The 23,405-nt window shown below is 44.8% G+C and overlaps 1 protein-coding gene across 7 annotated transcripts in view; it reads right to left on the bottom strand.

Annotated features, from left to right (window-relative positions):
• magi1b (membrane associated guanylate kinase, WW and PDZ domain containing 1b) overlaps nt 1-23,405 on the bottom strand; it is a 133,732-nt gene that overhangs the window by 3,875 nt on the left and 106,452 nt on the right. For 2 of the 7 annotated variants that reach the window (XM_086198663.1, XM_086198666.1), the window contains exons 13-23: nt 19,523-19,554; nt 19,016-19,060; nt 16,159-16,405; nt 12,788-12,879; nt 12,066-12,258; nt 10,770-11,144; nt 8,881-9,084; nt 6,119-6,212; nt 5,026-5,113; nt 4,056-4,199; nt 1,286-1,424 (exon numbers count right to left, since the gene is read on the bottom strand). In XM_086198663.1, the coding sequence (XP_086054789.1) occupies nt 1,286-1,424; nt 4,056-4,199; nt 5,026-5,113; nt 6,119-6,212; nt 8,881-9,084; nt 10,770-11,144; nt 12,066-12,258; nt 12,788-12,879; nt 16,159-16,405; nt 19,016-19,060; nt 19,523-19,554 (1,653 nt within the window). The remainder of the gene's footprint in view (nt 1-1,285; nt 1,425-4,055; nt 4,200-5,025; nt 5,114-6,118; nt 6,213-8,880; nt 9,085-10,769; nt 11,145-12,065; nt 12,259-12,787; nt 12,880-16,158; nt 16,406-19,015; nt 19,061-19,522; nt 19,555-23,405) is intronic. The other 5 variants (XM_086198667.1, XM_086198665.1, XM_086198664.1 and 2 more) reach the window with 5 other exon arrangements.

Below are 23,405 nucleotides of genomic sequence, written 5' to 3'. Positions count from 1 at the left end.
CAGTTTTACATCGCTGACAGAAATAAAAAAGAAACACCGTCAAAGGTTGTGCCAACTAAAAAGTACAAACAATGACCCAAAATATACAAGTTCACATGATGTCATATCGGTGCACGGAAAGACAGGACATTCTTAGCGCAAAATCAAATTACATTGATGACCTTTTCAAGACAGGCAAATGCATCTCCACTCAAAAAAAAACAAAAAACAAAAAGAAAGAAAATACATTTAAGATGACTTGTGACTATCGATCAAAACTCGTCAATACTATTGAAAAAAAAAAAAAGGAACGTTCCATAAATATTATGGAAAATAGACAATAGCAGGAAGAATGTACACTGTTGACAAGTTCATGCAGCAATAGACTTTTATCCATTAATATGTGGCTTCGGTTCATGGCTCTGTACATGGAACAAAAATACTTGTAAAAATGCCTCTATTCTTTTCATCTCTGTACAAAACCGTCTATATAACTGGAGCAACTGGTTTCTTTTTCTTTTTTTTTTTCTTTGAGCGGGGGGGGGGGGTGGGGGGGTGGGGTTCCTATCGTCACAGCTTTCAATGACATTATTAACAGTGGGTGCAAATAAATCCACGGATTAGTGAGTAATGTCAAGCACAGTAAGTGAGATTTCCTCTTTCATTACGGTTCCCTCTTAAAACCCTTAAGAGTTCAGTAGCTTACATTCACCTTCAATAAATATCATAAATATGTTTGCGACCTGACCCAGGCTGTGAGATTGCTTTTCCAAAAGCATCTCCTGTGTTATTACAGGATGCAACGGATCAAGTTTTCTCCTCTTCTTAACGCTACGATAGTGTTTTGAGGAGGAGGTTTTTTTTTTTGGAGCCATCAGTTTTACCCACATGATTCTTCACCCCTTTGGTCGTTCGCACCCCGTAAACAGTTTGTACTTCCATGTAGCACTGACATCAGACCCACCACCTTCCTGCAGTGTCCCAGCAGAGAGTTTCTGCTTAGTGGCCAGAAGGCGAAACGTGACAGTGGGATGACATGGAAAGTGGGTGATAAGCAGGAGAGGCAACAGCACCCAAAGATCTGCTCCCACCAACGATAAATCCCAAAGCCCCAAGAGTGACCTCCACCAGAAAGAGACCCAAGAACCACCCCTGCCTTGAGGGAGGGTTTGTCCCATGGATGGGTGAAGGGTCCTGGGAGGGTAATTTAGTTCTTTCCCCTCAAACCCACCACCGTCCACTGGGTGTCCCCTGGCTCAGGGCGTGAAGATGGGGGAGAATGGAATGTTTTCATAGATTGACCCACCATATTCAGGCACTGAGCCGTCACCCCTCTTGAGCACCAGATGGACACGTCGGCCTCCACTCTTGATGAGCTCGATGGCGCGTGCGTGCTTCATGCCCTTGGTGCTCTCGCCGTTGATCTCCAGGATTTCGTCGCCAACCTGGGGAGAGGGAAGGGACAGGGAGGGGAGGAAGGAAGCGAGGGAGAGGTAGGAGGCAGATGAGATGGATGGATGATGTCGAGTGACGGGTGGAGATGGAAAGGAGGCGAGGTAAATCAGAGGAAAAAGAGAGAGAGCAGAGTGAGACAATGCGGAAAACAAGTTGGGAGGAGAGAACAGAGGAGGGAAGATAAGAGGCATGAAGGTTCAAAGGAACACAGTAACAGAGGGAGGGGAAGGAAGGAAAAATTGAGAAGTTACACATCGAATCCTCCAAACGTAAAAACAGCACAACAGCAACATGTTTTTTTTTTCTCTATTAAATCAACAGTTTCCAGTGAGGGCAAATTGCGCCGGCGAGCAGCTACTGTGATGCTAGGAGGAGAAAATGAAAAAAAAAACAGGGTGAAAAACAGGAGCCAGAAGACAACACTTTTTTGCTTCCAGATTCTTTGCCTTCACACCTCAAATTATCTGTCAGAGCTGACGGCGCCGAGGGAACTCCTCTCAGCTAGAAGACAGATCTCTCCCTGACACTTCTCTGCCTCACAGAGCTGCTGACTATTAATATATTTGCTAATAAGGTGCACAAGCAAATATATTCATGTATGCATGTACAAATGCATCCCCACATGCTCACACACTCCCAAACCGCAGATGATTAACTTATATCAAAACTCCCTTATAGCTCACATGCTGTAACTGTCTACGTGAAACGTGTGTGTGTGTGTGTGTGAGAGAGAGAGAGAGAGACACATGCTAACACGAGGAGAGAATCAATTAACCCTGCATTGTAAATCTAATCAAGCAGACCAAGGAAAGCACTACTTTATACAATTAATAAAAGGGGGGGGTATTCCGGTTTCTTGACAACTTCTGCAGCTCGTGCCAACATTCTGCTATAGTCTCACGGTGAACGTTCATTAATTAAATGTACATATTCTGTCAGCGCTGCAGCATCTCACACAGGGACCCAGCCTGGAGGCGACCGTGTTTATATTCAGCAAGCATGGCTTGGAGTAATTGGGAGGTACATTGTGCACAAGCAATTATATTGATAGATAATAGCATTCTGATGGCTGGAAGTTTATCAGCAGCGCCTTGTTAATTACCATTGCATGAATAAAGCAGAGACGGAGAGCTCCTCAGTTCCTTGGCAGGTTATAGAAAGTTGTCATGAGACAAAACCTTTTCAATGTCAAGAGGAAAATGGAGAGTTTTAAATGACGTTGATTAATGTTGCTCTTACTGTAGCTACTAAGATGTACTCAGACCCACTAACGTCATCCAGCACTGTTGCCTTTACAGTTTTGTAGACAAACAAGTCCAATTGAGACTAAAATCTAAAATCCTAAGGGAGACGTCGGCACATAAAATATTTAAGATATTCTATAATTCAATACAACATCAAATAAGTACGCAGCGATTTATTATTTCCCTTCTACAAAGTTGGGAGACTTGTGAGAAGCACATCAAGAGTCTGTGTCCACCAAAGTGTCCCCCCCCCCCCCCCAACTGGAGACGCCAGGCGCTCTTCTGAAGACGACTAGCTGGGAGCAATGAGAGCGCTTTGGAGATGCAGGAGTTTCTCAGCGGAGACACTTGGGTTGCTATTAAGGACTTTATGGAGTATGAATGTAGGAAAGCAAAGATAACATAATACTAGCAGAATGAAAACAGACTAAACTGATTAAACTGCTGGTGTGTACAGTTACTGGTAGGACGGACACAACTGGTGTCACCGTCAGCTGGGACGCTAAAGGGAAAAAGCAGCTAAACAGCACAACCTGTCTGCTGTCAGAGAGAAGACACAGAAACAAATACTGATGTTTCCACACACTCAAAAATGCAGGTACCAGTGAAAAAGGTACGAATGCATGTACCTGGAGCCAATTTCGTACACTTCAGTTCACTTCATAACCTTGCTTTTCGCTGAAAGGTGCATTTAAGGCCGTTTTTGAAAGACAGGTATTGTACTTTGAGGTAGCAAACGAACTGTTGAGGAAACACGTTTCAAAAGCGTTCCTGTAAGCAGTCTTGTCCTGAGACGTTTTTGAGTGTGCAGTTGCTATGATACAGAAAATCTGACTGCACATGGTAGAATACTTGTTCTTTACAGGATTTGACCCACTGGGATTGGAGGGTCAGGTAAGAAGTGACAGCAACGATGTTTCAAAGATGCAAGTTTATCTCTCAGTGACCGGACAAAAACTCAGCTTGGCTCAGAACGGTAAAGACGCTCGATACCTCGTCGCTCTCCAGTAGGTAGTGGTGCAACATTTAAAAAAACAAAACAAACCCACAGCGCTGCCACTGTGAACAATTAAAAAGATACGCTGGCCTCCAGAAAGAGGACTTTGGTGGACACAGTTGCTTTACTCCGTCCTCTTTTACAAGCTCTGAGACTAGTGGGTCCAGGAACATGCATAAAAAACAGATTTTATTCGAATTTCAAAACCTACTGCTGCTCTCCCCTGATAGTATCATCAGAGCTGCTCCACAGCAACAGAGAATGTTCTACAAGCACCACACTGAAGTCAAAACTCTTCTAATATGCAGGTCACTGACTATAAAAATGTTCTGTACGAAACAAAATACAAGTTTTAAAGTGTGATGATACGTGATCCATACCCTCATCTTCCCGTTGCGGACGGCCGCTCCGTCCTCAGCTAGCCTCAGCACGTACAGGTCCATGTTGTATTCTCTTCCTCCCCGCAGACTGAAGCCAAAGCCTTTGTTGTCTCGCTCCAGGTCCACCGAGTAGAACTCAGCATCCTAATGGAGCCACACACACACACGCACGCACACGCACACGCACACGCACACGCACACGCACAGGAGAGACACATTTGCATCAAGGTGACTTTTGTGATTCAGATTTGAAGTGTGTCCTCTGAGCTTGGCTGCTATTTTTGGGACAAATGCCACCTTCAGGGAAGAGACACCTAACAGACAAGACAACCTGTGGGTGTGTGTGTATGTATGTATGTGTGTCTATACATGGTGTGTACATGCATATGCTCAGGTGTAAGAAATCTGAATTATTGATGCATTGAGCTCTGGGTAGACAAAAAGAGAGAGGGCACAGACAGACAGAAAGAGAAAGAGGCAGAGAACGAGAGATGGGGGGGAGGGGCAGGACAAGGACAGGCGGACAGCCACGGCACGGCCTGTCCTCACACCCTCCTAATCTGCTCTGCTGAAGGATCAATGCTATCTGTGAGCGCCATCTCCACACAGCACTAAGATTAATTCAGCAGCCAACACAGCCGACTGAGGGGTTACTTTGAAAGCAAACAGGACTGCGATAATGCCGGCAGGTAGATGTGAAGGGGAAAATAAAGAAATAAAAATACACCTTGTTTGTCCTTGGGCTGGTGGGTGGATGGATTCTGTGATGCATGGAGGGCTAGAGGATAAATGGGTCCGTGGGTGCTAAAATGGCTCGACGGATGTGTACTAAGACAAATGTGGATGTTGGCAGGATGTTGATGGGATGGAGGCTAGATTGCTGGGGTGTTTGATGGAGACATGAAATTGATGCATGGACGGATGAACGGCTTGATGTATGAATGAACAGACAGGTGGAGCCATTCCTTACCTGGGTGGAGACTTGCGTTGGGGGCTGGGGTGGAGGGGCTTGTGGGGCTTTGAACTCGAAGGATTCCTGTTTTGGTTTGGTGTTGTTCCTGAAGGAAAACAGTCAGTGTGTTTAGAACAAAACATTTACAAAAAAACGGATGAGTAAACACGTGGCCTTGACGCTGACACATGTACGAAACTCCTATAAACGTTAATTACAGGAGTAGGTTTAACTTTGTTGACTGTGAGCACTCACTCCACGCTATCTTTATCTAATCACTTCAATTCACATGCACACAGCTTGTACGACATCCTTGGCTGGTCAATGTCATAATAATCACAACCCCCATGTGGGTGGGACTCGTGTCAACAACCTTGTCAACAATGCGGCGGGAGGAATGGATCCTGGCTGTCACTCACTAACAGGGCGGTTATTTATCATCTACACCGATGACCATGTAGAGGGCTGCTGCTGACGGCCGGTTGTAGCCTCTCATCTGAAGCCCTTGATAAACACAATGTGCTTGAAGACACTTGGGTAGCCGTTTGTTAATCAGCCTTAAAATATACTTCACGATCTTGAAAACTGGCTTATTCCAGTCTCAGTCTTATCCCCGTCATTAACACCATGAATGAAGTGTTTAAATGTGTTTATTTCTAAAATGACATGCGACTAGAAACATATCATCATCATAAATCATTATTGAAGAACTATGTCCTGGATGTACACAGACAACAGGAAACAGCTTTGGAAGTTGGGGCCTCATTCATTCCTGACAGTTGCTCGGCGGCACATGAAGCTATAGATGCACGAGACCTCAGCTGGCTAACTTGAAAGGAGATAAAATGATTTAATCTTCAGTCTCTTCTTGACTTTCAAATGCTATCTGATCAAATTAAGATGAATGATTCTGTCCTGACTCTAAACACATTGACAGCCACTTCTTTCACAGTCCAAATCTTTGAAAACTCGTTTTGGGCGCGAGTGCAACACGAGTGGCGTACTTGTACTAACACAATTTGTCTACCAGCGTGCACTTGCTCTCTTATTACACATCCTGGGACAATATATGCTCTTTCCAAAGTGCTCAGTTTCCCAGTGTGGTTATTACCTGGCCTCAGGAGCAGCCTGTTGCTGGGGTGTGTGAGTGGTGGTGATAGTGGCTATCTTCTCCGCATTGGTCAATAAAGATGCATTTGATGACTCTGAGGGTGAGAGATGAAGGAAGGGGTAAGAAAACCAGTCAGACAAGTCACAACATTTTTAACTAACTCACGACAACATTTCTTAATGAAACAACAAACTTGATTTATAAAAGAAACTTTTCCAGGAAGTGCATTTTATGGAAGAAATAATTGCCTTTTCAAGAACCTCTAAGCCTCCAGCAAACATTAAAATCTCTTAATGACTTAAGTTTGCAAACAGAGTCCACGAAGTGGAACATTTTCTTTTCTTAAACGTGTAAATTCAAGAGCTGTCAGCTGCAAACATTATTTGACCCAGAGGACCACCAGCACCAGCCTCCAGGCTTCCTAAACCTCTTAGCAAAGTGCTATCAATCATGCTGTAAGATGCTTGTCAAATGCTGTTGCTTTTCCAAAAGGTGTACATCTCACTCTGCTCTCAAACTCCTCCTGTCTGCCGGTGATTGATCAAACAGGAAACGTGCACTTGCAGGCTCCGCAGAGACGAAGGCTCTTGGTTATTCTGCCTTTTATCGTTGCAGCGATTCAATCATTGTGTGTTATCAGTGAATCATGCTGGGCTCTAACCACAAAAATGGGATGTCATTACACTATTCTTGTTGCATAAAGAGTCCTTTCTTCTCCTTAACAACCTAATATTTCTTGGCTATCTACAGGTAGCCTCTATGTGATTAAAACTCCCCCCCTACTCGCTATTCCTCTCATGGTCAGTCTCCCTCTCATCTATTCATCTCCTCCACTTCCACTCATCCCTTTGGAGCATGTTGGCTTAACTCTTCCATTGCTCGTTGCTCACATGGTTACAGGGGGAGTCGTGCTGAAGTGTGTGATGAATGCTTCAGCTCCCTGCTGGAAATAAGAATTTCTGGCCTCAGAATCCAAATGTGTAACATTTCACATGAATTTTTGGTTCCAGTTCACATTTATCCCCATAAAACTTATTCCCTCCATCTGTTTGGTGACATTGCCCCCTCCCCTTCTGTTCTACTACTCTCTGTCTATCTCTCTTCCAGCTGTTTTCTGTCTGGAAATTAATCAAATAAGCTGTGTTCTATCTGTCTTTACGACCCGCTGCCTCTCTTGCTTAACAACCCTCCCCACGCACGGAAAAATCACTGAGCTGTTTCTGTAATTTGTCTCTGGCCTGAGCAGAAGGAAGAGCAGGGGCAACAAATTCAGAGGAGAGAAGAAAGGTGAAGGAGATAAGAGAAGTGGGAGGTCCGTATTACACAATGTAGTCCATGTCGTGCTAAAGAATATCATTTGATCGCTCGAGGCATGTCTCTTGCCCTCACACAATTGAAGCAATGAGGTGTGCCTGGTCTGCACCTCAAGTCTCTGCTGCAGAGATGAAGGTATTAGCAATTTGTGCATGGATAAGTGTTTGTTTACTGAGCATCAGTCACAGCACAACTCTGTCGGAAGAGAGGTGAGTTCAATAGAAGATGGCTGAACCCACGTAGAGCCTCTTCATCTCCTGTTTATTCACGTCAGAACTCAGGATTGATCCAGCTGACAATAGCCGTGTGTGGCACCGAGACAAAACTTTGACACGCAAGCCAAACCGCCTCCCTCTTTCTGTCTCGGTGTCTGTCTGTGTCTGTTTGACACATGCACACAAACACAAACTTTCAGATAAAGCATATCCCCTTACGTCTCTCTGACGCATCATCTCCTTTGTGTCTTTTTGGAAAAGCAATTTTTTTCTTCACTGTTCTCATCAAACCCTCAGCAGGAAAAAAAACAAACAAACAAACAAAATAAAACCCTTTCTCAGAAAGAAGTGAGAAAGAGAGAAGCGGTGGACAAATAACACCAATTTCTACCAGTGCACAGGTTGACAGTGAGTGTTGGCTTCCTCGCACACACTTCAGCAGTGTTTGTGGAGCATGTCAAGGTAATAATCTGTAAATTCTCAGCTCAACAGCACGATATACAATGACTTCCCCTACAGAATAAAAAGACACACCCTCATACACAGCATCTCCAGCTCGTCTTTCTCACTCACACACACACACACACACACACACACACACACACACACACACACACACACACACACACACACACACACACACACACACACACACACACACACACACACACACACACACACGTTTAAAGTACAGGCTTGCTGGAATTGTTCCCGACTACCTCCAGAGCTCGTCAGCAGGGGGGGCCACTAACAATAGCAGATGATTGTATTGATTGGCTTAGGTCAGCGTATTACTAAAGAATTCACCAAGCTGCTTTACAAATGACTCTAGTGCAGTAGTTGCATCAGTGTTAATATGCCGAACACCATAAATTTGTGGCAATATTAATTTCTTTTCTTTTAGATTTATATATCTATTCATTTAATTAATTAATTAAAGGAGGATGCAGAGCACATGAGTGAACATTTTCATGTAAGTGGTAGCCACAGGCTAATTTCCACCTGTAGTCCCTTGGCAGGTTGGTGTTACATATGGAGTGACAGTGACCTTTGACCACCAAAATAATTTCAGTTCACCCTGAAGTCCAACTGGATATTCGTGATAAATCTGAAGGTAGCTCTGAGATATAGCAGTGATAGAGGGACTGACAGTAGGAAAACATAAACATTCACATCCAGCTGTTGCCAATATGGAGGCACACTAATTAAAAACAAAGGAAGGACTTTACTGACCGTCTCCAGGAATGATGCGTAGCGTGACGGTGTTCCCGGCCTCCTTGATAAGGTTTACGATGTCGGAGTGCGACTTGTTGGTGATGGAGCACCCATTCACAGCCAGGATACGATCGCCGACTTTCAGCTTCCCGCAGCGGTCTGCCGGGCTTCCTTCGATGATGCGCCCTATTTTGTGGGGCATGGCCACACATGCATTGCCAGCTATTGGTCATTGTTTGATGTTGTGTCATTTAGAGAGTGTGTACGTGTGTGCGTGTGTGTAGTTAGACAGAGAAAGAAAAGAGGAGGGAAAGGGGGGCGGGAGCAGAGACAGAGGATCAGAAGGTTAAGCGTTAATTCACCAGCAGCCAGCAAAGCCAGAGTCACTGCGAGGAGCTATTCACACAGCCAGCGGAACAGAACGCAAGCGCTGACCAGGAAAGGAACATTTTAATGAGCTCTGCAAAGAAGTCTCTCATACTGTTGTACTCAGTACCTTTCCTGTAAACAGTTTGTTTTAATGAATTATTGGAACAACTGAGCTCGACTCCATATCTTCTAAGCTTGTCGCCTTCCACACTGTCTGTCTCACACCCCCTCGTACTTTCTAAAACGGGTGTCATTAATCCATTTGTATGAAAAGTCTCTCTGCGTTACAAAGCTAACAATGTCGTTTCAATCCTAATTCTTGCACCTGCAGAAAGCTGGAGACAACAAACATACATCAGAGCTGATACCTCCCCAACTAGCCTGCGGTCTTTCTCTTCTCTGCTCTCATTGCAGTCAGTCAGTCAGTCACTGCAGAAAAAAGGACAATAACTCTTTTTCTCAATTTATTTATTCTTTTTATCATAATTAATCCGTCTCTCCAGCTACCTTCCACCTTTCTTCCTCTATAAATTTGTCAAACCTGTCTTTTTAACTGATTGAGCATTTCAGACAGTAAAATACTGAGTGTAAAGTGGATGAAAGAGAATGATGCAGCATTTCTGAATAAAGTCAGCTGCCTATTTCCAGTATGGATCCACTGGTTTCGGATTCCGACGTAGAACAGAAATATTCTTGCAGCCATTTTGGGTTTCATGTCAGATTTCACATGTTTATTCATACGCAAACATGTACTCTACTCTGGCCTGTGAAAAGGATCTTTGCCACTTTGTAAGCTAAGCTGGAAAAATGGAGCGTTTTCTAACTTTTTCAGTCCACCCACATTGAGACAGAAGAGCACAGAGAACAGTGGAATGCCATAGTGGTGTAGGCAGGAAATCATGGCAGTAGGGCGAAGAGCGTGCTGCATAGGGAACACACTACTAGTGTGTAAAAAGCATTAAGAGTGTAAGGTTGAAAAACAGTATTTTTCTGTCAGGAGGTGATACAAAATTAGCTAAGAATGAATGAGTCTGTGCATCTCTCACATCTTTGCCTGTAAAATTAATCAAACATTACCCACTAATCATTTCCCCCTCTTCACCCTGTGTACAGTGCTCATTCACAGGAAGGTGTCATTAGGCGTTTAGTGCCAACCGGATTGACAGAAGCCATTTAAGTTCAGCTGAATAATACAAATGCCTTATGTAAGACTTTCTCTACTTGTGATCAATTATAGAAGGCGAGTGTGAGTATAGCAGCAGCTGCTTTCCAAGTCTCTGTTTGACTGACTCAGACAAACAGGAGAAAGAAAGGCCATTTTCCCATTGTTCAAGTGAGACTGTAAATAGCTACAATTTGCACCAGTTTTCAGGCAATTTAGTGCTCACTGGTGTTACAGAAACAAACAGTCTGTAAAGATAACGGGAGGATAAAAGTGGAGAGCAGAGGTTGCTTTGTGTGTTTTGATTTCTGCCATATTTCCTTGCAAAATCAACAATATTATTTACAATAGATATATATTTTGTGGAATTTCTTACCGAAGGTTGTGCCAGCCTCAGGCCGTGACACAGACGAAACGATGACAAAACCAAAGCCCTCATTCTCGCCGCGGCGGATCTCTACGTCGTACGGCTGCAAGGCAGAGGTGGAGGCAGTGGAGGTTGCGCTGAGGGGTTGAGAGGAGGTGGTAGCAGCTGCTGCAGTGACCACAGCGTTACTGCTGCCGCCCGTGCCTCCGCCGCCTCCCCCACTGCCAATGCCAGAGGTTGAGCCGCTGCCAGAGCTGACGGTGTTGAGGGAGTTCTGGCTGCCCTGTGGGGTTCTCTTCCCTATTTCCTCTGTCAGGCTAGGCGCCTGGGTGCTGCTATGATGAGAGGAGGCCGGCGAAGGAGGTACATCTCCCTCCGCTTTTACTAGAATTGAAAGAGGAGGATAAGGTAAGACATATGCTGTTGTTAAGTGTTCAGCTGGGAAAAAGTCAGGAGAGGAATTTAAAAAGAGGTGAGCTGGACAGAGATAACAGATAATTACAGGCTGGCCAGCGTTACATAAGAGAAATTAGAGTACAAGCAGAGTGTGGGGTTGACGCAGGATAAGGCTAAATATCATTAATCACGTGACGGCAAAGCAAAATGCTGTATCATCTGTACAATCTAAAAGTAAACCAGACAGTAAATCAGCACATCCGTTTATGTCCTCACGACTAGTTTAATCTGAGATGACGGGCAAGCTGGCAGGACAGTTTGAGGAGACGAGCCTTTCCAACAATCTCCACTGATCTGTTAAAGATGAGCTAAAGACACCGTCTGCCTAATCTATCGGGACATTTCATTCCACATTTCATTTCCTGTTCAGCTGCTAAAGGAAGGCGCCTCATATTCTCGACGCTCTGAAGCAGCCGGAGAGCAGCAATGCACTAATGTCTGGGTGCTGTCATCAGGCCGAAGGTTGACCAGCCTCTCCATCATATTTATGGGCCTTTCTTTATCGCCTGCTAAGGAGCGGAGTGTTCACACCCAGACTATTACAAAGAGAGGAGAGGGGTGACCCGCTGCACACAGCGCAGGTTGCCGGGCTCCTGATGAAGCAGCGATGAAAATAAATGGGGCCCTTGGAGGTGTAAAGTACAGAGTGCTTTCAGCTAATGAATACCATCGTACAATAAAGCAGAGGATGTAATGACATAATGAAGAAATCTGGTTTTGTTCGCAAATTGGTTTCATTAAATTATCCAGGATAATAAATGAGAGGTTAAGAGGCTAACAGAATGATATGAAGCCACTATGGGAGATGTTTCTGACCGTTCAGGTGGAAAACAGATGCGGGGTTCTCACCGGCGTAACTGGTTTTGCGTCGAACAGTGAGGTTGACATGACCCTGTTTGGCTGCTTGCTGCATCAGTTGCACCACTAGCTGGTGCGATTTTCCCACCACCGCTGTGCCGTCCACACATATCAGTTCATCGCCGGACCGCAGGCGTCCGTCTTCATCTGCTGCACCGTACTTCACTATGTGGCCGATATAGATCTGAACCCAGCCGCGGTAGGAGGAGGAGACACACATGTAAATAAGAATTCAAAGACCAAATTACAATACCGACTTTAGCAAACCAAGTTTGTCTTTCCTTCCCTAAAAATCTGCAACATCTGCAAGCAAACAAGATCTTGCTGTGCTGACCAGATAAAACTATGTTGCAGATTTCTTTGAAATTTCTTAATTTATCTGAAACAAAGGTTGACCCATCCAAGGGTGAACCCTGTCTCTCGCCCAATGTCACCTGGATAGGCTCCAGCCCCCCTGGCGACCCTTAACGGATAAGCGGTATAGAAAATACAGAAAATGGATCGACGGATGGAAACACACAAACACAGAAGGAGCAGATGTGCTTAAAAAAACATCTAAAATGCTCTTCACACCAGAGCTGGAGAGTGACATCTTATTCATCATAACAGCACAGTACATCTTGCTCGAGTTTATACATTTCTAGCAAAAAGCAAGTGAACAGTGAGGAAATTAAAATGATTCAGCTATGAGAGGCAGAAAGAGGATGATGTACCGGCTCTCCTGGCTCGTTCCCCCCCAGGATCCTGAAGCCAAACCCTGTGTCCTTCCTCCACAGGAAAATGTCCTGCTCCTGGAAGTCTGGCACTGCAAAATAGACAAAGCACCATTAACATTTCTGCCTACATGTTTTAAAAGCAGTGAAACCCTGTGCCTGCATAAGTGCGACTCAACACAAGCATTTCCCATCAATCTCTCTGTTACGGGAAGCTTTATCATGAAGAGGGCTGCGGACATCAACTTGACCATAGTTTTGGGAGTTGTTCTCCAAGACTCAAACCTTCTGTCAACATGCAAATAAGCCTCCTCCCAAGTGTTCTAAGCTTTGTTATTAACACGCACTTTGTACAAACAAACTGTCTGGAGCCTTTAAGAAGAGAACAAATGACTAGAGGGATCTATTTTGGATTAAGAACATAGGTATAAAGGCAGAGACACTGCCAAAAAAAATCAGAGCATGCCTTCATTGGTCCCATAATTAGAAATGATCCAGCTGCAACTCAAGTCTGATGTCTGAAATAGCAGAATTCTATTTTCTTGTCATTCTAGATATGACTAATAACAACACTGCCTTGTTTCTGTCATCAAGTGATGTGTGACATGCATCTGCAGTTTCATTTGTCCACCGTAAAGGGAGCAATCTCCGTGTGTGCTTCTGTATGCTACTGACTAGAAAAGGTGCTGGAAGACAAGCACTGCACTGACTGGCAGCACATGGTTCGTGTGTGTGTCTGCCTGTGTGTGGGTGGGGGTGAGAGGCTATTGGGAGCCAGGTGGGGCATGGAGTGTGTGGTCGCCTCTTGTGCATATTTATTCACATATGCGGGTCCATGCCTGCACGTGTGTGGTCACAGCTGTGTTGTATGTGCTGATGAACATGTATCTCTGAGCAAACTCCCAAAGAGATTTCTTTGCTCCAGCGCAGGCCCCCACTGCCAAGGCCACTAAAGCCACTAAGAAGCAGCAGGGTGGCAGACGGCACAAGCAGCCTGTTTCCAATCTGTTCCTTCTGTCAGCAGTTACAATCCCTGTGGAGAGCAGCCATCTCTTCCAATCTATCACAATGTGACTGGGGAGGAAGAGGAGCTGGGATCGGACCAGTCAAAGACTAACTGTCACATTGCGCAGGGGAGGGTTAAATTCACAGCTTCCGCTGATTAATAGATGAATGATCACCATAATGAGGACACCTGGGTGTAAATGTTTTGTCAGATGGGAGAACCTGGGCAGAGCTAACATGCGAGTACATGATGTCAGACAGAAATTACACTGGATACATGTTGAAATCAAATAATAATCACAATTGAGGATGAATCAGGGGCGTCTGGAACAGGTTCATGCTGCGTGGGTTTTGTGGGGGATTTTTCTGCAGATGGAAGTCATTCACCGCATGGTGGTTGAGACCTTGATCTCAGCAAAACCTTCCATTACAGGGATGTTGCAAAGAAAAATGTCTCTGCATCATCCAAGGTCTGAGCCCTATGGGGTGTGTATTGCAGGATTTTTGGGACGAGAGCTCAGTGCAGCATGAGGAAGCCGAGAATTTAAGCCTGCTGTTACAGGTCAGCCATGGTCCGTGTTCATCTCTACTTCCTAGATCGCACAATCCTTTGATCTCCAAAATGACTGACCTTTCTCTTATCACATTTCTCTTTCATGTCCCATTTATGTCTCCATGTTGCCTTCCTGTTTCATTATCCTTTGCGTGCCATCCTTTTTTCCTACAGGAAACCTGTTTAAATCAATTTAGAACCTCCCTTTGGCTCTTTGGGCAGGTACATAGATGCCGATCCATTTTTTTATGTCGCTCTATTATTAGTCTTTATCACCTTTCTGAAGAAGACACCATGGTACACTTAGCCCCTCACAGCTACTTGCATCCAGGCATCTCCACGAAAGGCCCATGTTCAGATATTCTTTCTATATTCTATACAATACAAATATCTGATGAGTGAGCCAGAGATGGTGATTAGATGTTAGGATTTCTTAGCCCTTACAGACTCCTGATTTTTCTCTTCCACTCTTGTCTTTTTTGTGACAGTGGATCTGAGGGTTATAATTTTAATTGGAGCTATCCTCACACTTTGGCATGGCACGACAGGGAGGAGGGAGATATGCAATCCACTGACATCCACACCACTGATGGTACTAATTATACACCCATGCATCTCTAAAGGGAAGTCTAGTCTAAAAGTGTGTCGGTGGTGCCATTGTCAACAATTGGACCAGAGTGGCGTCAAGATGCTCATGATCACACTTACTAGCAGTATCTCTTCAGTGTCCCCACACGATTTCAATGGTGAATGCAACTTCTAACCTCAAATAGCAGATCAAGAGTCCCCCTATTCAACTGGAACAGATGGAATCTAAAACACGAGTCCAACCTGTTGCTAACCAAAAATGTGAGAACTGAGGACTGAACGCAGATGATTAGTGTCACAATTGTTTGTTGCATTACATGTTTATGTGAAGTGACTGTATGCGCATCTATACGTAAATCTCCTGAAACAGATTAGTTTGAAACTTTCAAAGGAATCTGACAACAATGTAGTGTCAGATTACCATATTGTGTCATATAGCATCGACTTATTCTGAGAGACTATCTACCAGGTTTTAGGCAATTTCCTCCTTACCAGTACATCTAATTTGTTTCACGTACACACAAACAGAAACCAAAGCTAACCTCAAAAGAGTAAAGCTACTTTCATGTTCCTAGTATTCATGCTAAGCTAAGCTAATCAGTGGATGGTTCTAGTTTTATTAAAGTGCACAGATATTCGCGTGATGATCAGATTCTACGACATAAGGGAGTATTTGCATTTAAGTGAGTTTAATGTACAATGTACCCTGTATGTTTCAGCTTATTAGATCTTTAACATTATACTTCGTCCATGTTTATTGCACCCATATACAAAAGCACAAAGATGTTTATGACCACCTGCAGTACCAAATGAGGACCACATTTTCTTCTAGATACCAAAAGAAGAGCAAAAGTAAACTTCATATGTTTTTCCTTAGATTAAAGGGGACCCATTATATTTTCCTTTAGTTTCTGTCATATATGTGAAGTTTACAGTTTTTCACTTTAGTTTGAGTTGACATCAGCATTTTATGAATGTTTTTATGTTCTCAACTGGTAGATTTTTGTGAATCATGCAAGAAATTGTGTCTGATTAAATATATGGAGCTGTTTCTGAGCATAATAGGTCCACTTTAAGAGGATAAGGCATTTTACGCACAAGACTTTTCTCATCTCAAATCTTCCTCCAAAACGTTTAGTACCGTTTACAATCACCAGGGGTCTCCACCGAGCCAACAGCCCCCATGCAGCCCTCACCCATCCTTCACCAAAAAAATCATACTTACGCCTACTTTCATACATGCTCCTGGACTGGGCCCAGATCTTAAAGGGATCAGGTTTTCTCTGGATGGTCCCGTCTGCAGGAGAGTCCTGGAGCGGCAGGCCTGGCAGGGGCTGAGAGGGGGGTGGGGGAGCAGCACTCTCGCTGAGAGGCGGTGCCAGGGATGGGTGGACAGGCGAGTCTGTGTGGGTGCTCCGGTGGCTGGAAACACTATGCTGGGAGCTGTTCTGGCTGTCCTTCCTTGACAACTGCTGTTGAAGAAGCAGATCAATATCATGTGGCTACAGTGAGACAGCTGTGTCAGTGCATCTGTGAACACAGGGAGGGTTACTGCATGCTCAGCAGTGGAAAACACAAGAGGAATCAGGGCTTTGGTTAGTGAGAAGAGAATCAGGGATGAAGATGTGAGTACAGCTGACTTTTTGATGAGAGCTAAAAAAGATTAAAGATGGCTGCTCCTTGTGGGAAAGAAAGAGAAGTCAAATGTGAACTACTGTTGAGTTCTACCTACTACAGCACAAAGACTCATCCAGCTCTTTTATTCAGTGAATAGTTTCGGCAAACAAAGGAAGAAGAGACCTCAACCTTTTCATACGATTAAGCCTTTTAACTGGGCCATAGAAGGAAAAACTGCAGCTACTTTTACACATGTCAAAGTTGAGAATATTGCATGGCTGTTACACTTGGAAGTCTGTGTTAACTGCACAGAGAAGGATTGGTGGGACATAATGTCCCGCCACTGAGCCGGCAGCGGAGGTAGTCACAGCACTGAATATGTAAAAAGGACAGTCGGACTGGTGGAACATCTAGACACCGACACCGCTGTGTACCTATCGGTGTTCATCTCTGCTGGGAAATGCTGGAGAGCTAGTTTTACATAGATACTGCACAATAGGCACTTTGGGCCTAAAGATTAGAGCAAGACTTTGGACCGTTGATTCATTTAATTTAAATCTGGCCAGGAAAAGTAAAGAGACAGAACTTGTCCTTCCCTCATTAATGAGGGTCCCTTGAGCAAGGCCCCTAACTTTGACAGAGGCGACAGATCAGACTGAGGTTGCAACTGAGCAGCTTCCAGATGCCCATGTGACCAGGGCATTCCAGCAAATGCTCTGAGCAAACTTCTATTTCCCACTATTATGATGTTTTGCTTTAATACAGAACCAAACACCACCATCGTGATGCTGCCCTAGTATTTGAGTTCATATAGTGTACTGGCGCTCCGCAAAAGAAGCATGACAAATAAACACTACAGGATCTGTGTCTGTTCTGGCTGTCCACCCCCAATCTAAAATTGCCTTTTCAAACCTGGAATATTAAGCCACTGTTGGGCTTTGCCAGGCACATACCTGAGCGAGCCGCAAAGCTGCAAATGCATCAACGTTTGTTGTGGAGCGCCAGCATGCTGTAGAATAGTGAGCTGAGCAAAACGTCATAATGGTGGATCATATCTGAGATCATGTTGTGGCTCATTGTCCAAAAGTTGCTTGTTGGCTCTAATTATGAGGGGAGACCGCCAATTACCTCTGTTTAACAGTGGAATTTGTTAATTGAGAGGTGCGCTCTCTGCTGCTCATTGAGATATTCCTCGTGAATATAACACTTGTAAGGTTAGAAATGAAAGCAGGACTTTACTGGTGAAGACAGAACTGTGAAGCTCTTCATGAATTGGCACTGACCCCTCAATGACATGGCCACTTAAGCACCTCCTCAAGGATTTGAGGGGACTGTGCTTCAGAATATTATAGAACACTGAGCACAAGTACAAGTACATTGCAAACAGCAGTAAAAATCGCCCATGACTGTCACGTTATCTCTCTTTACAGTCAGACCTTCACTACTAGCCTCCAGCTTTCAAAAGGAAACAATCAACAGCAAAGAGTTAAAGAGAGTGCAGGAGAAAGAGAGGCAGATCTTTTCAGACTGTAAGAGAAAATGACAGCAGTTCCATCTCTTCACATCGCGTGACCTCGCCGTGCTTCGGATGTGGTGGACAAAAATACATCAGGAAGGGGTGGAGGCAAGCTCTCAGATATCAAAGTGTTTGGTCTTCAGTGTAGCTGTATATATTCAATCAATTCAGGCTCGTTACTCTCGGAATCTGCCTCAAACACCTCTGGAATTCATGTTTATATTCATCGTTCTTGTTAGGCATAAAAGAAGATGACGCCTTAGCAAATATTAAGTCAGGGCTGGAGATCTGGCTGGAATGCGTAAAGGGTTATTTGGTGGAGCAAAAAAAAAAAAAAAATCAATGGAGCCATGTTGTTAGTCGCAAACGCAGGCCTTGTGTGATGATGGCAAAATATTTTTGACCACTTACATTCCATCAAACAAAATGGCACCATGCAGGCAGCATTTCTTTTGTTTCTCTCTCAGTTTGAAGCAAACAAAATCCAAATCCTATTTCCCTTTAAAAGGAGAACAAATGTTCTTGATGGATCTATTAGATTTGACCTTCTGCAGTCAGTGTGTTCCCCCTCTGTGTTCCGAGACGGCTCTAATACACTGGCTTCGACTGCTCTGATAACTTATTAAGAAGGCAGACAATTGGAAGGATGGGGGAGGCTGGGGCAATGAAAACAAATCCTCGCTGCTTCAGATCGGTCCTGCTTTACCTTAGACAGGAACAAGCCTGGATGCATCACAGCATTAAGAGTCATTTTTAGTTTGTTTTGTTGAACATTGACAGAACCAAAAGCCTTAAAAAGCCTCATACCGGCAATGACCGGCTCATGCATTGTCAATTTCAAGGCTTTCATCACCTCTGTCATCTACTACCATCACCGTTATCCTCTACCCAGCACCGCTACTCCCACACCTCATTCCCAAACACTTCCACTCCGAATGACATCACCTACCCTCCTAGTGTAATCTCTGTATGGAGGAGCCAGCTCAAAATCATCCTGCAAAACAAAATTGACAAACACATCCGGTCAGACAGTTAGAGGCTCCCTCTGTGAATGCTGTCACAGGATGAGGTCGCTGCTCAGCTGTGATCATACATTCAAATTCAACTCTCACACAGCCAAGATTAGCACCCAGCGCGTCGCGATCATCATCAGCCTGTTAGAAACCCAGCTCACACGGTGCATCAAAGCCCCATGTCCCAGCCCCCGCTAGATGGGGGGGGGGGGTGGGTGGTGGTGGGTGTTGTGAAGCTACAGGGTTCGCACCCCCACACAATACAGCATCTCAAGTGTATAAACAGACCCACCAGAAGTTGCACCTACAGAGGAGAGTTAGCGAGGAGAAAGAGTGAGAGTGACTCCGATGTCCCTCTGACAAATAGAAACAAGTAGATGGAGGGCAGACCACTGGTGAGAGGATAGGCGTGGGGATACAAGTAGGGGAAAAAAGCTTCTTACCAGTTTTGGGCTCTTCTTTGCAGGTGCCACCCCTGAGAAGCCAAACAGAAGAGAAAAAGGAGGAGACGGTTACCAGTGCAGTTATAGTGTGAAGTCCATCTTCAGAAAATATTTGACAAACAAAATAATAAGAGAGAAGAGGGTGAAAAGGCAAAAAGCGCAGACTCCAAAACAATGTCAGAACAGTGCTCATCTAACCCTTATCTCTTCCTCCCTCCTTTCCTCTATTCCCCTGCTCGGTTCTTTTACTCGCACATCAGCGGCTGGCATTTGGAGGGGAGGGGGTGTGGAGTGGGGGGCAGGCAGCGCAATCTATCTGCATCACTGCCGCGGCCAGTGCTCGGCTTGACTGGCGCAGCGGAAGAGTGGGGCCAGCCCCGAGGGCTAAACCAGCGCTCTCTAGACCCTGGCTACCCGACGACAATGCACACATGACAGTGTTAGAGGGAGAAAAGTGAGAGCTGAAGTGCAAAGGAGAGAATCCTGTAGAACAACTAAGCCAGAGAATAAAGTGAGGAAGAAAGAGGGTGCAAAGCAAGCTGTGCTCTGGATTTCCTGGCCGTAGCATTACCCATGGAGAAGGAGTCCAAGATATTGAACATTAAATTATAGGCAACCGTCAGTTCCCCTCTTACTGAGACCATCTTCCTGTGTCCGCTGAGCGCCACACTCCGCTGTCGAAGGCTCCAGCATCTATAGGCAGTTGGCGCGTCCTCCTCGTCTCTCCCTTTCCTGCTGGCTTTTCCTTTTTTTCCCTCCTTTCTCCCTCTCTCACCTCACTGCACACTGCCCTCCCTTCTCTTTTCTTCCCTCAGCATCATCGCCCTCCCTCTTCCTATTTCTCTCTCTCCCTTCTATCTCAGTCTCGCTGCCACCCCCACATGCTAGTAAACATCCACACAGCTGCGCGCGTGCACGCGCGCACACACACACACCCCGTAGACTGCTTTGTACACCGCTCCCAACATAAATCTGAGTGTGCTTAAAGTACAACACAGAGGTCACTGCATGAATGATCAGTGACCAGAAATACCGTTATCACAGACAAGCCCACAAAGAAAGACTGACGGAGGACAAAACGCTAACACAACCCAGATAGAGGAGCAGCGATATCTACCGTCCGCCCTCCCTCCCTCCCTCCTTCCTTCAGCCCTCCTAAGCACAGTTGTGTGAAGTCATGGAAATAAGAAGAGAACGGAAACAAAGAAATCACAAGGTGAGTTTTTTTTAGCTCTTTAATATCTAAAACTCTACAATGAGTCAATTCAAAAAAAGCTTGTGAAATGAAGCACACAGACATGCGTGCACACACACCTCTGGCAGATGACAGGAGTGTGTAACACATGTATAGCATGACGGAGACTAAGCAGATCTGATCTAGGAAAATGGGCCAATATTGTGTGTCAATCCTTTAGGGAGAGGATAAGATCTTAAACACACACACACACACACACACACACACACACACAAACACACACACACACACACACACACACAGAGAAGTCTTCTTCATCTCTCTGACATCTGGGTTCATTCACAACTGACAGCTCCAACTGAGTTGCGTCTGCAGCTTTTTTCCTCTCTCCTTCCTCTCCAAATCTCCTTCCCCCCTCATCTCCCTACATGCTTCCCTTTATGCCTTTTTTTCCCTAATCAATAAGGATCATTCATGGGGGGTGATGTTGAGGGAGATAGCAATGCTCTAAATCACCTACGTATGCAGATGTACACTGCCAATCAGCGGGTATTCTCTCCAGGCTAAGTTGACTGTCAGTCAGAGTGGAAGCTGGCCTTTGATTATCCTTCATCTATCCACCGCAACTGATCTGCTGCTGCTGTCCATCAACATGCTCTCTCCTCTAGACTTTTGATATGAAAGGACACACCTGTGCAACACACACACACACCTTGAAATGTCTTCATTTATATTGTTCTAACTACACCTTGATGCCCAATGACAAACACTTAAAACTGACTGAAAACAAGGGAACAGTTGTGAATTGATCAAAATTACATTGCAGAGGTAGTGTGTGTGTGTGTGTGTGTGTGTGTGTGTGTGTGTGTGTATTTCCACTAAAGAGCCACAGTGTGTTTGAAGCTCCGACATCAAAAGGTATTGTGGATGTTTGGGCCAACCTCCAGCCCTAATTACATACAAGGGGAGGAAAAAGCAGTCCTGGACAGGTGGGCGAGCTCACACTGTAAAACCAGCTTCGCCTCAGCTCTAAAAGAATGACCACGGTGAGCACCCCCCCCAGCCCCCCACCGCACATGATTCTGTCCGATTGATTTAAATTGAATAATGAACGTCAAGTAAACCTGTAGGCAGTAAGTTTGTTTAAAATGTCAGTTTTAAAAATTAAAATACATCAAACTGACGTTATAAACTCTATCAAAGCTAAATGATATGGTAGCCAGAATATTTGAGGACTGCAGCAAGATTTTTATTGAGTTTGACAGAATAGCAGTCGTCTTCTTTCACTGCTGCAGGAATGGCTGTTCTCTCTCTGTGTGACAGCCCCAGATGAAATCTCAACATTTGGGTGCATTTGCAAGGTAATGCTCTTAGGTAGACATTTAGGAAAACATGAATAAAGTGAGTTAAGATCTTTGCAAAGGAAAAAAAAAAGCTGTCAAAACACTGCTGGTTGTGTATTCATCTTGGTGTACAAGTTGCTAAATGCTGCGCCCACATCTTGATATGTTGCACAGGAGCTGTTGTAACCTAACTGTTGGGGCGGCAGTTGCTAAATGCAGATCAAGCTGCCTGTGCATGGTGGTGTGAACATATTGAAAGATGTTGGCTGGGGGGTTGGATTTCACCTTACTGTGGCGATGAGTGCCTGGTGACTATGGCTAACTGACAGACAGTCTCCAAGCAACCGTTGTTGTGTTAAGTTGCTCTCCACTGTACAGTGAAGCAAAAGGCACACATCAGCTGTACAGCAGCAGGCTACATGTGTATGGTTCCATGGAGCTCTGTGTGTGTGTGTGTGTGTGTGTGTGTGTGTGTGTGCATTTACATAAAAAATGAAACATGCCAGAGTTGCACAGGAATGTACGCAAAAGTAAAACATTAGAATGTGGAATCTTCTGGTATTTTTCCTGTGAGGAAGGTCATCACGCTGTCAAGACATAATGAAGGCGGTGTTTTTCCTCTGGGCTATGCCTTGCATGGCTTTTAAATTAAGGGGTGAAATCCCCTCCTCCCACAAATGCACGCATCTACCCACTCAGGAGACCCCAGCACAGATTATCTGCAGAGCATTGTCATGGAAACAAAAGATTTACGATTCACCCAGCAGCTGTGGAGGTGTGTGACGATGGGGCGGCATGGATGGAAAAAGACACACCTTGCCCCTGTGCAACAAGCACTGATTCACTGGCTCCAGCAGCCTAAAGTGAGCAGAGGGGAATGTTGGGCACCTAAAGGGCAGGCCGCTGCTCCATCATTGCTTTCCGAGGCTGCACTGCTGTTCTTTATGGTGCCATTGGAAAGTGTAGTCAGCGGAATTTTTAATGCAAAGTGGGCAAAAAACAATGCTTCCTGCCCATACAGTGAATTGATTTCCTGGCGTGATCTGTGCAAGGACCCATCATCAGTGTTTATCTCTTTCCAATGGGTGGGTAGGAGACAGTCCTTATATGGGCCTTGAGAGTGCCAGTAACTGCCAGTGTATCCATGTTGGTTATGCACGTTCACATAGTTGTGTTTATGCCAGTGTGTGTGTGTGTCCCCAAATAACACTGAGTGCTTTTTGACAGGAGGCATTTACAAGCTGTTGTTGCACTTGTCCACCATTATGCCAATAAGAGCTATCTAGTGTTTTTTATACTCTTTAAGGCACTCATCCACGACAAACAAAGAAAAACATATGTTTTA

This window comes from Aulostomus chinensis, chromosome 3 (genome assembly GCF_037954235.1).
Source record: "Aulostomus chinensis isolate RoL2024-O1b breed Wild chromosome 3, RoL_Achi_v1.0, whole genome shotgun sequence".
Classification (NCBI taxonomy): Eukaryota; Metazoa; Chordata; class Actinopteri; order Syngnathiformes; family Aulostomidae; genus Aulostomus; species Aulostomus chinensis.
This window is presented reverse-complemented; position numbering and strand designations above follow the sequence as displayed.